Below are 17,210 nucleotides of genomic sequence, written 5' to 3' on the forward strand. Positions count from 1 at the left end.
AGAAGTACCCCACATTCGCCGGTGTTTATGTTTGTCATAATATGTTGTACCACATGTTTGATCAAATGGGTATATTTTAACACGCACAAATTTCAATTAAATAAAACATATTTTAAGATAATATACAATTAGAAACACATGATGGAAAGATTTATCTATGTCAGTGGATGGGCAAACAGAGACTATCAGAAAACAGTAGAAGTGGTTGCTGAATTTGAGTTTAGGAGTATAGGAGTTGTCAGCTCTTACAACAAGCTATACTACTCTTAAATTCTCAAAGTCCCCATATTGTACGGCAGGACTTAGGAATGGGCTGAGATTTGACCTTAGGTCTGCCTGGTTCTGGCGTCCATCACATTCTTATTTGTGGTCAGATTCAGTTTTCAGAAGGCATCGAGAGCTATGTTCAGACATAACCGATGAGAAGCCCAGAGATACTTAAGTGGGGGAGAAACAGTGATTCCCTATCAAGTCATTTGTGCAAAGGCCAGGGGACAGCATACAATGTGGTGTCTTTTAAGTGAAGGAAGGAGAGGAAAGATGGACAATACTTTTGGAGGCCAGGTAGGGAAGCTTGAATCTGACCATTTGCATTTGGCCTGACTGCATTTCCCAGTGAAGGACATTTTGTAGAAGGTTCATAGCCCATTCACAACTGTGGCAAAGCCTGCCCAGATCATCCTCAGGCAACGAGGCTAGAATAGAGCTTCACTAAAGCACTTGTGAGGACACATTCTCCCTTGAGAATCGTGCCAATAGATCATGGCCACTCTTGGAGTTAAGTGATACAGTGCTGGACAGTGTCATGGATCTTACATCAGAGGTGCACTGTGACAAGTACCAACAGAGACGGAAGGCCAAAATGCCTGCACTTCCTTTTCAAACTGTCTTGTGAGCCAATGTTTTGTTTAGCATCAACTTTAGGAGGAAGAAGCCATGTTTTATGGACTTAACAGTTTTAACTCCTCTAGACTCCCACTCTTCCACAAAACCTCAAGGGACAAAGGGCATGGGGGATGGCTAGAAGAAGGCCTGGCCTCTTTATCTTTTCTTCCTGATGTTGGTGCAGGCAGTGGGGACTAGGTTTGGAGCGAGACGAGGCTCTGTGGACACAATGTGTCGAGGGCTGCTGGGAGGCTATGCACGTCCTGACTTGCTTGTTCATCATCCGAGCTATGGTGTGGAGATGACTTGGCTGGGACTTCGTGTCTGTCTCTGCCAGCCTCTCATCCTGGGGGAAGGCCCTTCTCTCATAACTTCTTGTTTGGTTTGGTTTTGCTTTGGTTTTCTGTGCCCTGTGTTGGCACCAGCGGGCCATGCCATCTGCTCAGGTGAGGTGGCTATGAGTTAGTGGTGCAGGGCGAGAAGAATGAGGAGAGAGCAAAATAAAGAAGACAAAGGTGAGGTTAGAGATGGAGGCAGAAAGGGTCAAGGGGAAAGAAAAGCATCACCAGTGTCTGGGGACAAAGGATGTAGTGACAGTCTGGTAACCCTAACCTCACAAGAAAAGTGACAAAGCAAGTTCTTCAAGGTCCACCCATCCCCAACCCCAGTTCTTGTTGCTTACATTCTCTCCCAGCTCTGTGCCTCTTGAACCTTCTCAGGTCCTGCTGCAACTCCATTGCCTCCCCTCTTCTTGGACTTGTTTCTGAAGTTAAAATCCACCATTAGAACTCATCTTTCCAGGGCCCTAGGGGAATAATTCATTTAGTGATTGCCTTGCAAGCCTAAGAACCTGAGTTCAACCTCCAAAACTAGCAGGTGTGGGCCAGAGGGTTTAGTGAAAGAACCACCTTCACAAGGCTGCCCTCTGACTTTAACATGAGTGGTAAGACCCACGTTCATCGCACACACACACGCACACACACACACACACACACACACACACACACACACGTTTAAAGCTGGGCGTAGTGATGCACAACTGTAACCCTAGCACTGGGAGGCAGAGACAGTCAGATTCATGGCTGCCCAACTTAGCCAAATTAGTGAGTTTCAGGCCAGTGAGAGATGAGAGACTCACCTCACAAGGTAGATGATATCTGATGAAAGATAGCTGCGAGCAGGGGTTGATTTCTAGCATGTCACACACACACACACACACACACACACACACACACACACACGTGCACCCAGAAATATACACACTTGTGCTTGTACGTGTGCACACAGGAAAAAGTAATCTTTTAAACGGGTACTGCCAGCGCATCCCCCTCATTACAATCCCAGCATTTCCCAGTGGCAAGAATGCAGTCACTGATCCACAACTAGGGAAGACGTGGATGTTTGGTAGGTACTGTAGCGTTTTGGCATCTGTTTTTTCATTTACCCTCGAAGAGCTCTATGGTGTGTGAATTAGATGAGGAAGCTGTTAATCGGAAAAGTCAGTGTCTTGCAGGACATGGTGGTGTATACCTTTAATCACAGCACTTGGGAGGCAGAAGCAGGTAATCTCAGTGAGTTCAAGGTCAGCCTTATCTACAGATCCAGGTCCAGGATGGCCAGGACTACACAGAGAAACTCTGTCTTCATGAAACCAATCAACCAACAAACAAGCAAACAAAACAACAAAACGAAACAGATAGTGTCTTGCTTTCATCTTGACAGAATTAAGAGGTAGGACTTAAAGAACTGCTCGCTCCAGGGAGGATGACAGTGGTGCTGTCACATCTCCTTTTTCTCTTGCTTTGTCCTGTTACCTTCTGGCATTTGATGGTACAGATTGGCCACACCAGATTCCGGTGCCTTTCATCTGGGACTTCTCAGCCTCTATAAATCTAAGAAAATCGATTTCTGTTCTTTATTACATTTCCAGTCCCAAGTATTTTGTTATAGTACCTCAAATGAACAAAGGTGCCCTTGATTCTATGTAAAAACAACAAAGAACCTTTTATTTGGCCTTAGTTTCTTTTTTTCCACTGGGATTAAAATATAACCAGTAAGCTAAATAGGGAACAATGAGGTAGGATCAAGGCCTTAGGGACTCTTAAAATTCAAGTTCTCTGGCCCCAGCAAGTCTGCCACTGCAAGCCCTGCATTTGCAGTCTCCTCCTCTCAAGCCTGTTGGAAGAGAATCATTTTGTGAAATATTGACGACCTTGCCTGCATCTGACCTAAAGGTTAGCAAATCACAAAGGACGGTTGGGTCCTATCAGATCACACCATGCAGGTGCTCACGTGCTCACGCTTGTGTAGACGAGGTCAGTGTCCTAACTGTATGTCTGTAGTGTGCTAGCAAGAAGGAGTGGGCCGAACACCACCACCAACAACAACAACAAAAGACCCCCCATGGTCCATCAGGATTAATTTCCCTAAACAAAACTTCACAAGAAAACAACACAAAACAACAAAAACAAACAAACAAACAAACCCAGCCCTGAGCTGCTTTGGGAAAGAAGAGCACCAATGGAGAGCTAGTTTCTAGTTCCAAGGCTCTGGTTTCAGAGGGACTGAGTCCATGTGATCAAGGAGGAAAGAAGGAAGCATGGGGGATCCTGGGTAGATGGGCAGCAGGGTTGGGTTAGGTCTGCCTTGCATCAGTATTGATGCCATTTCCTTCCCTACCACTGAGAGTTCTAGAAACAAACCATGAGCTTGCTATGCAATATGGTTTTGGATGCCCACTGTTGTCTAATGGGAATGGGGACTGGGTTGAGATATGGGTGCCAGGCGAGGCTGGCTGTTCTTTAGAAAAGTGGTTGGTGACAGAAGAGTGAAAAGAAAGAGAAATGGGGTCATCCTTTTCTTCTTTAGGCAAAGTCTGTAAGCTTTTCATAACGCTAGGAATTTTTCCATTTAAAACCAAACAGAGGCCGCAGTGACATTCAATGTGTCACGGTGTTTGCCAACTGCTGGAGCCCGACTAGCCTCATTACAGCCTGCTAAGCCCTACATGCCTGTCCGTGGGCAGGCCTATAGTGCTCTGTAAATGTCATGGGAAAACCTAGGTTCTAGAGCATTTCACAGCGCCCACGTCCTGCAGTATGGGAAAGGCAGGTTTGGTTAATAATTTGCCTGTCTCCTGACGGGTTTCTCCAAGAAAGCCTTTGTATCAAAACTATGGGAAGATGATAAGGAGGGAAGATGAAGGGAGAACTGAAAAGATGATACCAGAGTCAGATAATCAATTCCTGGGCTGTCAAGATCTAGAAAGGAAAAGTCACACACAGTGCTGCCAGCGTGGATGTGTGGTCTACGTCTCATTTGACACTCTTAGGGAAATCTTTTCTGGATTCATGTTTGCTCCTAAGTAGGGTAGGTATGATTGAGATGACATCTTAAAGGGATACCCCAAATACTTTCCCACTCTGCAGACACTCTGTTAGTGCCCCTTTCTGGAGATCCTCAAACTGAGTCTGCAAACAATGTGATGTGGACCCAGGAGGTCTAAGAAGGAGTTCAAGAGCTGACATTTCTATCAAGTTCCCAGGTGGTGCTGGTGGTGGAGTCCGGGGATCTTAATTCTGAATGGAGTGCAGAAGGAGTTTCTGATCAGCTAGGGTCTCCCTGAATCGGTTTTCTAACCATCTACATTGAGTGACTATTACCAGTTTATACACCCATTCAGTGAAATTACACTGTCAGTGAGTTAAGTGTTACACATTGCTCTGATCACTTAGCACTGATTCATTTAAAAGTTACAGCAAATTATAAGGAATCTAATAGTACATTTCCTCCATAGTTGAGGTAACAGAGATATAATTTATGATTTTCAATGTCCATTAAATGACCAATATATGATTCAAATAGAGACAACTTGGATATTTCTTAGGTATTGTAGGTGTCTCTGATCCTTATTTAATCCATGTACAAATGTTTTAAACATACACAAACACATACATACACACACATACACACACACAGACACACACACAGACACACACACACAGACACCCACAGACACACACACACACACACACACACACACACACAGACACACACACACAAACAGACACACACACATACACACACAGACACACACACAGACACAGACACAGACACAGACACACAGACACACACAGACACACAGGCACACACACACACACACAGACAAACAGACACACACACAGACACAGACACACACACACACAGACACACACACACACGCACACACACACACACACACACATACACACAGACACACACAGACACACACACACATACACACACAGACACACACACACAGACACACACACACGTGTTCACATACCACCGCCACCAGCACCTCCACACTACACACAAAACTCACTTAACTTTCCATCCACTCCTTTCCTGATAGAAAACAAAAACAACTGCTACACAAACTACCTCTCTGAAAATTCTAAAAGCTTTATGTTTCTGTCATTCTTTGAATTTTATTCTCCATGCACATGGATTTCTCCTCAGATCCTTTTGACCCGAAGTCCAACGTATGTCAGCTTCACTGTGGAATGTGATCCACACTCCACCAAGCCCTCCCCTTCCAACCCATGGGGCTCTGGCCCAAGGCAGTGCAGTCACAGATCCAGAGCTAGATGGATGCCTCAGTCTGAACAGCACACGGTATTTTTAATATGTCACAAAAACTAAAGAGAATCAGGAAATGAGATAGAAAGTGTCTTTCACCTGCAATTGAGTCAGTGTTCTCTGAACCCTGAAATTACAGTAACGATATATCAGCATAGAGATTTAATTTTTAAAAAAAGTTTTGGTTTTACTTTTATTTATGTGTATGTGTCTCTGTTTAGGGATGTGCATGGCTTCCTGGTCCAGAATAGGATTTCAGTTGTGAGCTACCCTATATGGATGCTGAAAATCAAACTCAGGTCCTTTGCAAAGAGCAGTACAGACCTGTAACTGCTGAGCCTGCTCTAGCAATGAAAACTTGAATCCTGAGGATCTCTTCCCCAGAAAACAACTCTGTAGTGTCTGAAAGTCTTTAAATCTTCCCCGCTTCGACTTGACCATTTTCAGGCTTTTGTCTTGCCAAGCCCTCTTGCTCCTCCTCTCTCTGAGTCTTTACCCAACTCTTCGTCCATCTCGTTCAGTCTGGGTTCTATGCCTCTCTCCTCCTCTTGGATGATGCTCGCATCCTTGCTTTGCACTGTGCAGTCCTGCCAGATGTGTTGCTAAACAAGCAACCCTTTTTTTCTCTTCAGTCCATCTGCTTCTAATCCAAATGACGGATCCATTTTGTTCTCGCTCCCGTCCCTATCTTCTTCCCAAATCCCCCACCCTGCCCTGGACCACATTGAATGCTCACAACTCTCTCTGGTTTCTGGGTTCCCAGACTTAACCAAGTGTGATAGAAACCATTTTTTAAAACTGTGTCTGTTCATGTACAGACATTTTTGTCTTGTGAGCCTTCCCAAAACAATACAGCACGGGTGCTTACATAGTGTCCCCGCTGTATTGGGGACTGCGAGTGATCTAAAGGTGATTGAGTGTACAGGGAGATCCTGCAGCTTATAAGTAAATGTTAGGACATTTGGTGTAAGGGACTTGAGCATCTGTGGATTTGGATATCCGTGGGAGGTCCTGGAGCCAATTCTTCCATAGAAACTATAAAACATGATCTCTGTATTCAAAGAGCTTACACACTAGTAAAGAACTTTCAAAACAACAACCAGATGTGAAGGAACTCCCCTCTTGGCTAATAATAGCAAAGGAAGGGCACTTGTTTTGTGCCTCATCAGCCTTTCATATGCAGAGGGCTTTGTGGAGAGCCTCTCGGAGGGCATCAGCTGTTATTATCTTCCCCATGGTGGATATTGTTCTGATTCTGACAAATGAGAAATGCCGCATAGAAAGAGATCACTAACTTGCCTGTTAGAGTCATGATAGCATCCCAGGCTGGAATCCAATCATATCGTAACCAACAGCCAGGTGATTGGAGCACTCCAGTGCCAGCCTACCCCAGGTCAGGAGCCCTAGGTGAGCAGTTGCTGCCACACAGAGCTCCTAGACACAGTCCCTCTCTCTGGCATCCTGTCCTTTGAGAACATACCCTATGCTTTGATTCTGCTTGGTTAAGTTCTGACACTGAGCATTTGGTTCTTTCACATCTGCAACAGTGATCATCTCACAGAACACATGACAAAGACCCAGATGAGCAGTGAGTGACCCAGACTTTCTGTGAGAACGCAGACCTACAAACAGACAGTCTCTCATCTCCCTGCCAGAGGACTTGGACCAAGAGAAGAAAAGAGACAGGCTACCTTGGCAGTTAGTTTTCTTCAAAGAAGCCAGACCCAGTGATTGTTCAGCCCCCTCTTCTTTTTGGCTCCTGCCAGCCCAGGAAGAAGAGTGGAGCCATTTATAGTGAATTCATTAATGCAGGATCCTGCTTCCAACTCCTTTACTTTCTTGCTATCCTAGCAGACAGAATCCCAGTCCATTCCTTTTTTAAAACATACCATTTCTTCTTTCTCTCTCTTTCCTTCCTTCTCCCCTCCTCTTCTTTTTCTTCCTTTTCCTCTTCTCCATCTCCACCCTCCCCCGACAATCCCCAGTTTCTCTATTACTGAGGTCATCATGAAAGTTAGACTTTTCCAAGAGGACAGGGGTAACTGTGATAGAAAGTAAAAGTTATTTGCTTATGGAAAAGTTTCCACGTATGAACCAGAAATTCTCATATCCTTCTTTGGGTCAAAGTTCTACTCCCCTAGAGCCAGTAAGACATTTCCCTCTTGGTTTGGAAGTTTTGTTTTTGCAATACTTTCAGGGGTGAAAAAAAAAAAAAGAAAGATACAACCAGAATAGCTATGATTGCTCTCCTGACTGGGCAACTTGGGAATTTTCCCAGGATGTATAATGGCAGAGGGTGGCAGGATGGGACTTGATCTCAGTTTGTTTCTGGCTGTTTGACATATATCCTTTAATTCTTGCCAACTACTCGAGGAACCCGCTTTCCCCCATCCCTTCTCTTCTATAGTGATAGAATTGAGTTGCCCAGCCAAAGTATGACGGTCACTGCACTTCAGATGCCATCCATCCATGATACATCACTAGAGACCATCTTTCTCTGACCCTTTAGCTCTGTCTTCTCAATGGGCTTCTCCTATTCAATCACCTTCACATATTTTACTTTCAAAATAACAGCCCAGAAATCCTTTTCTCTGCCTCTGTCCTCAACTGTTCCTTTGCTTTGCCTTGTCCTTTCTGCTTTTCCTTCTAGGAAGAGGTGGTTTACATAGACATCCACAGTGTTTCTGAGACTCCTCACAACTCTTACACAGCTCACAAGAGCCAGGTTCTGTTTTTATAAATGTCTCTCAGTGGATCAGTAACTGTCTCTTTGTCACTGAAACCTACAGATACTTCTTTTCCTGTGGACTAAGGGGGTAATTGGCATAGTCTGCCACATTCTGCCTATTACAGGAGTTGGAGTAGAAATAGGGTAATGTTTTCAGAGGGAGACAGCAGCTTAACCAGTTATGTTTGGATGTGTTGCCTAGAAACCGCCAAAAATACATTTGAATTGGCTGGATAAAACTTATTGTAATATTTTATGTACCCCATAATCAGGTTCACTAGCTTTTCAAAGAGGTTTCGAGCAAGTGCCTGAAACTGTGATAAACATTTTGTTCATACTGTTTTCCTGTCCTAACAACCCTATACCCTGCCATTTTTGTTATTTCATTTTTGAGAAGACCCACAATATTAAGATGATCAGAGCTTTGATGGAAGGGGAGTGTCTTCAACTAAGGCTCTCCTAGGAATAGCATTACCTCATCGCCTGTCTCTTATTTTCACTTGTTTGTTTACTAACTTCTCTAATGGCTTTCCAGTACATTTCTTGACAGAGCTTTGGAGGTGTAGGAATGTCGTCAAAGGCTCCTTCACACAAACCAGTTTGTGCTTCCCAATGGGAGAGCACAGCTACCTTTAAGAACTCAGTGAGCTTTCCTGGTGCTGATTTTCTAAGACAAGTTTCTTTTTCTCGTATTAACAACCACTTCTCCCCTAGTACAGAATTTGCAACCTAAGTCATGAGGAGGAAAGATACTCTGGATACCTGCTGGTTCTAGCAGCACTGTGAACTATTCTTAAGTTCATAGAAAGCAATTTCTCACTCAATTTCTTTTCCATCCCTAGGGATAGAATGAGAACTTCGGTCAATGTAGTGGGCGATTCTTTTGGGGCTGGGATTGTCTATCACCTTTCCAAGTCCGAGCTGGACACCATTGACTCCCAACACCGAATGCACGAAGACATCGAAATGACCAAGACGCAGTCCATTTACGACGACACGAAGAACCACAGGGAAAGCAACTCTAACCAGTGTGTCTATGCCGCACACAACTCTGTCGTAATAGATGAGTGCAAGGTACCTTTCCCATTCCTGGATATCGAGACCTGCATATGAATAGTGCATGCTGGACTCTTACAAAAAAGCACCATCCCCTGCATCCATTCTTACCATTCTTTGTAAGGAATCATGTCACCCAAGCTTCTTTGGGGCCCAGACCATCTCACTCTGCATCCAGCATGGTGGGACATCAGCAAGTCTGACTCCAAAAGGACCAATCAGTTGCTTGTTTCACCAGATTCCCACATCCGCCCCCTTACTCTAATTTGGTCAATTTTCTTCACTCTTTGGGCCAAGATTTTGTGGTTGTCAGAACTTTGATGGCCTTCAGATATTCTCTTCCTCAAAGGAAGGGTCAGAAAAATATGTAGACCAAGTATCACTGACTTTATATAGCACGAGTATTCCTCCCTACTCTGTAATACAAATTGCTTTTTAAAAAGCTCATATAAAAGTTGAATTGGCTGTTTTCCTTTTATTTTTTATTTATATTTATTTATTTTTTTGGTGGGAGGGTAAGTTGTAGTCCAGCTTTTATTTTGCATCCCAAATGGGTATGCAGTTTCAAGAATAATTGTCCTCCAAAGCCGTTCTTCAGAAAGTATCACACACTCCAGTTCTCCTGCAGTGTGGGTGTTCTGGGTTTTCCTTCAAGCTGTTGGGTGCCAAGTCTTCAAGCTTGATGGGCTCTAGCTGGCCTTCACTGTAACTAACTTGACATTGACAAAGACAGTGTCGTGACCAGAGTGATGCAAACTTGGAGAAACCCTGGCAGACAGGAGAAGGGCTAAATGATTGAGTGTTATAGCTGAGGCCAGTCTGAATCAATAGCAGTCCCTTCTTTTTGATGCCTGCTGATACGATCACATTTCATCTTTCTCCCTTGGTTAAGTCTTGAGTCTGAGTAGCACCACTGTTTCCGTCAGAGAGTTACAGCCAACAGTTCTGTTTACTGGACTGTACCATAAGTCCTGAGTACTAACAGATCAGAGAGTCTTGCTTGCTCCCACTCTATCAAGTGCATGTGCAGGAGAGCCAGAGCTCTGCTACAAACTGGGGAGTTAGACTATTCTTTAATTAGTTAATTAACAAGACAAAAAAAGATGCCCATTTAAAATTTTTCAGATAGGCATTTGGGCCTATAATCCATATTCTTGAAATGTTACTGCTTTTCACACCCAAGTAAATGGGGAGTTCCTCTCCACAGACATGTTAGTTTGGATTCATAAGGATCACCATTTTCATGGAGTGACTTTTATATTTCTCAAGTATTTATTGTGTGCCTTGTATGATTTAGTGGTGTGTCGTCACCCGTCTCCTTGGCATCCCATGTTTTGATCATTCACCAAGTATTTACTGAGTGCCTATCCCTATAGGACCCTGACTTATATACTGGGGTTATACAAACAAGAATATGCAGCATTATACAAGAGAGAAGGTTTTTCTTTTATTCTTCTTTTTCTTTCTTTTTTTTTCTCAGATCATTGTCACTTAAGGAAGCATAGGATGTGACAAAGTAGAATCACCATATGTATTTTTTTTTGTTTCACAATTATGTGCAAATGAATCCTAGTCAATGTTGGGAGCTTCTTTGGGCAGGGAGAGCTTCTCAAATGACTTCTTAATACTCTGGAGAGAGTGTTTTAAAAAAGTATGGTATAGAGGAAAGGATATGATTTTGGATTTCTGACTTACTTTTCATTTCTTAGAGATTGCAAGAGTATTTACTATGGGTTTAACACAAAACTTTGCAAGCTATAGAGGTGGTAATGTTGACCCCGTCACTATAAAGCAAGCTAATACATAGTGCTCTGGGTCTTCATCCATCATCATCATCATCCTGTCCACCTTCCCAAACCATGTCTGGGCTGTTGTAGGCACTCAATAAATATCTGTTGAATACAACTTGCTAACATTGTCATTCCATGCCATGTTCACATAGCCTTCTTTTTATTGGGCAGTTCCATAGAGCTAGTTGTTTAGTTTCTCCATAAAATTGGCTACCGAATCAACCTCCTGCATCCTTGTAAAGTAATTAGCACTTGGTCAATATTCAATCTGAGCAGGCCCTTAGGGTAACGTATCTGGGTATATTGGTTCTATAAATATCTTAGAGGTTTGTGTTCTTAGTGAGGCGATTGGCCTTAGCTCTCTGAAGGGAATCCTACCCCCAGGCTTCTCACTCTTAAGTCAGCTACCTGTGTTGTCAGTGATGTAAAAGGAAGCAGGCAAAGGTAGGTACATAGATGCACACCCTTTTCCGAAGTATCTGGGTCACATGTATTTATTTCTTTGGACTTCTTTCCCATTAACCCCCACCCTCACCACTTTGTAGGTCCAGTTTTTAGACCCCAGCAAGAAGAATGTAAATGCTTCTTGCCAAGGCCCTACCCTTGACTGAACAAGACAGGGGTAGAATGGGTTAAGGAGTGGCTTCCAGGTTTCTTTACTTCCGAAAAGGCTCAACTACCTTTGAAATACAGGCCCCAGCACTTACAGACAAAAAGTAAACACCTCCCACATGCTTCTAGGATGTCACATTGTGATTGATATCTGTGTACTGCCATTGATATGATTGATCACTAAGCCAAATAGGCATGTACATTCAAGGTCACGAGGAACAGGCAGATTTCTCCAGTTTGTCTTTGGTAGTTTTTCTTGACAGTTGATTGAAGGGGAAACCAGTTTGCTGCAGCTCTGGTCAAAACTTTAACTACTTTCAAGCATTGTTATGTCATGCTAGTCTCTTTATAACCGTAGTTTGGAGTTTCGCAATAGCCTGTTAATTCTCCTCTGAGTAACAGCATGTGAGCCATCACTGCTAATTGCATGGGCTTCCTAAGTGTATGGGCAGGGTGGAGAGCATGTGTTAATGTGAATTGGATGAATGGATAGGTTTTTTTTCATTGCATGATCCACGAAGGGCACCTGGTTCTCTGTTCCCAGCATGCTGCATGTTCTTGATGCATGCATTTCCTTCCCACTTGGGTAAAAAGGAGGTCCGATTTCTTTCAAACTTTGCTGCATTTGTCATGTCTCCATATCCTAATGCTTCCATAAATCCAGTCTCTTCATTATGTGGAATATCAATCGTGGGTTTAAGTTTGCACATGACCTTGAGGACAGACAGACAGAAGGTAAGCTAGGAAACCTGCTTAGAAGTGGATGGGAGAACTTCCCTCCTGCATAGAGGTTCAGCTCGCTCTGGGCCAGAAAACTAGGACATAATTATAGGTTCCTAAATGTCTACACTAAAATGATTTGGAATGAATCGCCACTGATACCCACAAACATTTCCCCCTTTAATTTCTAAAGCCAAGGAGACTTACTCGGTAGAGTCCAAACATCGTCATTTCGATAATTAAGACTGAGCACATATGTAACTCCCCTGGCCTCACTGTGACTGAACCTTTCACATGCATGAGTAGAAGTAGCTGCCTAGTTCTGGATTGCTTTCTGTATGGTTGTGTGGAGTAGCACATGACACTCCCTGTATTTTAAGGACTACAGTGCTATGTAGTCTGGGTAGTGAGATAGTCTACAGTCCTAAAACTATTGTTGAAGTGGTCCCTACACTGCTGAACATCTGTGATCCCTCAGTACCCTTCAGACAAATGTGAATAGTTCAACTCTCCATTTACTGCTGAACAGCAAGATGGGTTCAAAACTAATTTTGAAGGAATACCATTTAAAACTATGGTTTCGGCATACACTGTAAAGTCGGATCTGGTGCTTCTCCACATGACCCACGGGTGGTGTTTTTTGTGGTTCGTGGCCTGTAAGTTGGATGTTGATGGTAATTGTTTTCAGGTAACTCTGGCGGCCAATGGAAAGTCAGCTGACTGCAGTGTTGAGGAAGAGCCTTGGAAACGTGAAAAATAATGACCCGATTCTCAGCCAATTCTTGAATAAACTCCCCAGCGTATCTTATGGTAAAAGATGCTCTAAACAGGCTTCCTTTACAAAAGGAAAAATGCATATATTTCTATGTTTACTTAATCTGTTAGCTGAGGCGTAGAGGAGCTGTGTACACCCATGATGCTAGGCACCGTGCCGTGTCTTTGCCAAATAATGCTTCATAACCATCTAATTTTCTTACTTGTGTTATTGTCTGAATGGATGCTGCTGGAGAAACCACTTTGAATGGAAGACATGTTCTTGCCAGCTTCCTGTTGTCTCAGTGCAAAACTGTGGATGCTGTTTTTCCAAGGGGACGGGATGAAAGCAGTGCGGTGCCCTCCAGGGACTTGAGACAGCGAGCACCAAGGTGTGGTATTCCTTAAAGTGTTCGTGGCTCACCTTGTTCTGCACAAAAGATTCTGCTGGAAGCTTTTAGAAGTACCTCCCCTCCAGCCTGTAGAGTCGGCACCTGCATTGATTGAAAGCATCTGTCTTGGGGAGCTCTGAGAACTTACCTTTTTGTGCACTGTCTAAGTAAAATGTTTCAGAGTTTCAGTGGGCGCCCATATTCTGAAATGCAGGTGATCACAGAGGCCACAGCTTTGCCTTCCTGTGGAGTGTGTGTGTGTGTGTGTGTGTGTGTGTGTGTGTGTGTTATCACTGTATACCTTGAGGAACATGAAGGAGCACAGTCAACCTGAATTTTAGCCAGAATTAAATATTCCAATCCACTTGTTTGACCTACACTCGTAGAGCATAGTGAAGGCAAGTGTGATGATCTGAGCTGTGCTTTTCGTTCTACCTATAGATTCTCACTTGAGTTCCTCACCGGAAGATATTTTTCAACATCCAAATCATGTCTAACACTTCTTGTCTGCTTACATGCCTGAGCATTTTAGCTTCCTCACAGTAAGAAACACACGTGGGCTATGACTCTTTTCCTATCATCTTGGTAGATATCTATTATGTAGAAAGTGTTTTGTTATATCAAAGCACGTGAAAACTCTCACCAAACACAAAAGCACCCTTCCTCTTTGGTGAGAAAGGAACAGAAAGCAAACATCTATATAAAATCCTATGAAGGTTCCTATGACAGAGTCCAGGCAGCCCCAAACCATCAAATGGAGACCAAGAATGGCTCTACAAAACTTTCCAGATAGAATCCTTTCCAGAGACTGTGAAAGTCTGAAGGAATAAATAATATAATTGGCAGAGCATGATGGTTTGCCTGTGGTAGGCAGCCAACGAATCCTTAATGATGGGTTATGCAAGCTAAAATTGTGAATGTCTCTATTATTATCTTCTGGTGAAGAATGCACAGTATTTTTCTAAGATCCTGGGTTTAACGGTTAGCTGGGAACTCGAACCACTGAGAAGCAAAACAAATTCAACTTGAAGGAGTGATGGAACCTGAGCTATCAGTCAGGACATGTGCATCCTCTGAGTCAAGCAGAGCTGAGGAGACATTCATAAGCAGTAATAGGGCCCAGTGTCTCCGAGGAAGGGCGCTGAGTCAGCACCTCTCCTGTTAGTCTCTCTTGTGTGACCTCTCTCCTTCAAATCAGAAAGCTTGGAAACATACAAAAGACAAGAGATTCCTGTTGCTTTATCTCATAAATCCCAACTATTTTTAAACAAGGATCACTGTTGAGCAGTATTAAATGAATTATTTTGTTCTGTTTCAGGCTTTGACTTTTGAAACAAGGTCATGCTGTGTAGCCCAGAATAGCTTCAAACTCTCAGACCTACTGTTCAGCCTCAGTTTTAAGATCGCAGGTGGGCACCCCTCATTGCCTGGCAGAACACTGTTTATTTTCACTTTCTTCTGGGGGACAGTGAACAGGGTAGCAGTGACCAGCAATGAATCCCTGATAGAAGATAAGACTGGCTGAGGGGATTCCGTTTAGATGTGGAAAATATTCTAGATAGTCTGTAAGTGGTACCCAAGGGCTTTCCTATGCTAAGTAGATATATCTAGGCAAGGCATCCAGGAGCATGCCGGGTTTTGCTGTGTGGGGGAGGGTAAGGCCATTCCGTCCAGTGGGTCTCCTCATACAAGAAGATACAAGGCCACCTGGGTACTTGAGCATTGACCTTCTCTCAAAAGCACTCGCAGGGTGACTGTGTCTGTCATCTCTGATTCTGTTTGAAAATCTTTCTAGTTGGCCTTGTCTTCAGCTCTCCCCTAGGAGTCCTGTTAGCCTATGTGACAGAACTTTCAGGAGAACGAAGGCACACTACTTCACAAGTCAGGTTTTGCTGACTACATACATTGTCTGAAGAGAATAAGCTAAGGAAATCACATTTATCTGAAAATTTAATGTTTTTTTTAAACTAAATAATTTATCAAATTGAAGACCACCCTAAAAATCTAGGATGTGGTGGAATTTAGGTAGTACTGTGTCTTGCTTTTGTAAGGCTGCATTAACCCTTCCCATGCCGTGCCCACTGAGGATTCCCTTGCCTAGAAAAGGAGCAGGAAGCCGAAAAGATGATCAAGAATGTGTTCTAGTAGCCATAGTCTATATAGATTGCCTGTCACTGTGCGTGTCTGTATTAATAGAGTTATCATAGATCTGAATGCCCATAATGGTTAATCTTTTATGTGTGGCTCTCTCTTTCTCTCTCTCTCTCTCTCTCTCTCTCTCTCTCTCTCTCTCTCTCTCTCTCTTTCTCTCACACACACACACACACACACACACACACACACACACACACAGTGTATGTCACATACACTAACTTCAGGTACCAGGGAGACTTGTATATTGGGGCTTTGGCAGTACTATTTCTTTAATGGATTCAGTTAATACTTTCAAGGAATCAAAATCATTTCAGAAGAAACCAAGTGAGTAGACATTCATGCTTCCCTTTCTCATCCTTTCCCTACGAGAAGCAAGACAAATCATCATTTAAATGTTGAGTAAATTTCAACAAAGCCAATTCACCGTAGGCTTCTGAGGGTGGCAGGACACCAGAGAGTCCAGGTAGCCATAGGATCTAAGCACACAAAACCTCAGTAAAGGCCTGTAGGTGATTTTAGGACTGTGAGATCATTACCAGATTTGGTTTTCTACTTCCTGTTGGGTGTAGCAAAAGCCTGTGTGGCCCCATTGCCTAAGGAAGATTTTATTCTCCATAAAAGACAAATATTCACTCCTCCTCACTAGTCACTAGTTAGTTTGGACATTCACAGAGTGAAGAAAGGACCCCCGGATGAAAATGAAAAAAGCAGAGAACTGGGTAGGAGGAAGTCAGTCCCTGCTTGGGGATGCTGGGATCTCAATAGTTTGCTGATGAGGGGCTCAGTTAATTTCCAACTATGGCTGCAAAATCATGGCACATGGAAGTGCCAAAGGTCCTTGGAAGTAGTTAGAGGCCCTTCAGAGAGAGCTGAGAGGCCTCTGAAGAAAACCCAACCCTGTCTTGCTGTTGCAAGTAATCCTCCCTTTGTTCTCCAAAGTAGAATCTTACTATAATTTTCACTTTTGTCAGAATCTAGGCTCTTGCCTACACATTATTTTCCTCATGCAACAGAGCAATAAACCAAATAGGTGTTCACATGCTTCTGGCTCTGGATAAACAAGGCTGAGCAGCTCTGGCCTCTTTTGATGACTAAAATGGCAGCGGTTACATCCCAGAGGGCAACCTACCCTGTTTGCTGCTCTCTACTAGGACCAATCTGTCTGCCCTGAATTTTTGTTGTTGTTGTTGTTGCTGCTGCTGCTGCTGCTGCTGCTGTTGTTGTTGTTTTCCTTATTCTGCAGCTGAACTCTTTATCAGCCAAGAAGAAGGACCAAATGGGATTTTCCAGTATTGGAATACTTGCAGGACTCCAGGGCCCAAGGGCCAGAAGAAGATAAGGTTAAAGAGTCTGAAGCAAGGGTTTTTTAAACCAAGTTGTCACTGAAGATTCATGGTCTCGGTATCTGTAGTAGCCTCTGGCTAAACCCAAAAGAAGGATTACTGTGTGCCAACCCAGCCAGGTGGCAACTGTGACAGCTAGTTTTCCATGGGTGGAGTG

At 43.5% G+C, this 17,210-nt stretch overlaps 1 protein-coding gene across 2 annotated transcripts in view; it reads left to right on the top strand.

The window, feature by feature from the left end:
* Window positions 1-13,744, top strand: part of Slc1a2 (solute carrier family 1 member 2) — a 119,003-nt gene extending 105,259 nt beyond the window's left edge. Inside the window, exons 10-11 of one of the 2 annotated variants that reach the window (XM_032903795.1) lie at window positions 9,076-9,307; window positions 12,356-13,086. In XM_032903795.1, coding sequence (XP_032759686.1) covers window positions 9,076-9,307; window positions 12,356-12,391 — 268 coding nt within the window. In that variant the 3' untranslated portion in view covers window positions 12,392-13,086. The other variant, XM_032903794.1, reaches the window with a different exon arrangement.
* The last annotated feature ends 3,466 nt before the right edge of the window (window positions 13,745-17,210 follow it).

The sequence above is a fragment of the Rattus rattus genome, chromosome 5, assembly GCF_011064425.1.
Source record: "Rattus rattus isolate New Zealand chromosome 5, Rrattus_CSIRO_v1, whole genome shotgun sequence".
Classification (NCBI taxonomy): domain Eukaryota; kingdom Metazoa; phylum Chordata; class Mammalia; order Rodentia; family Muridae; genus Rattus; species Rattus rattus.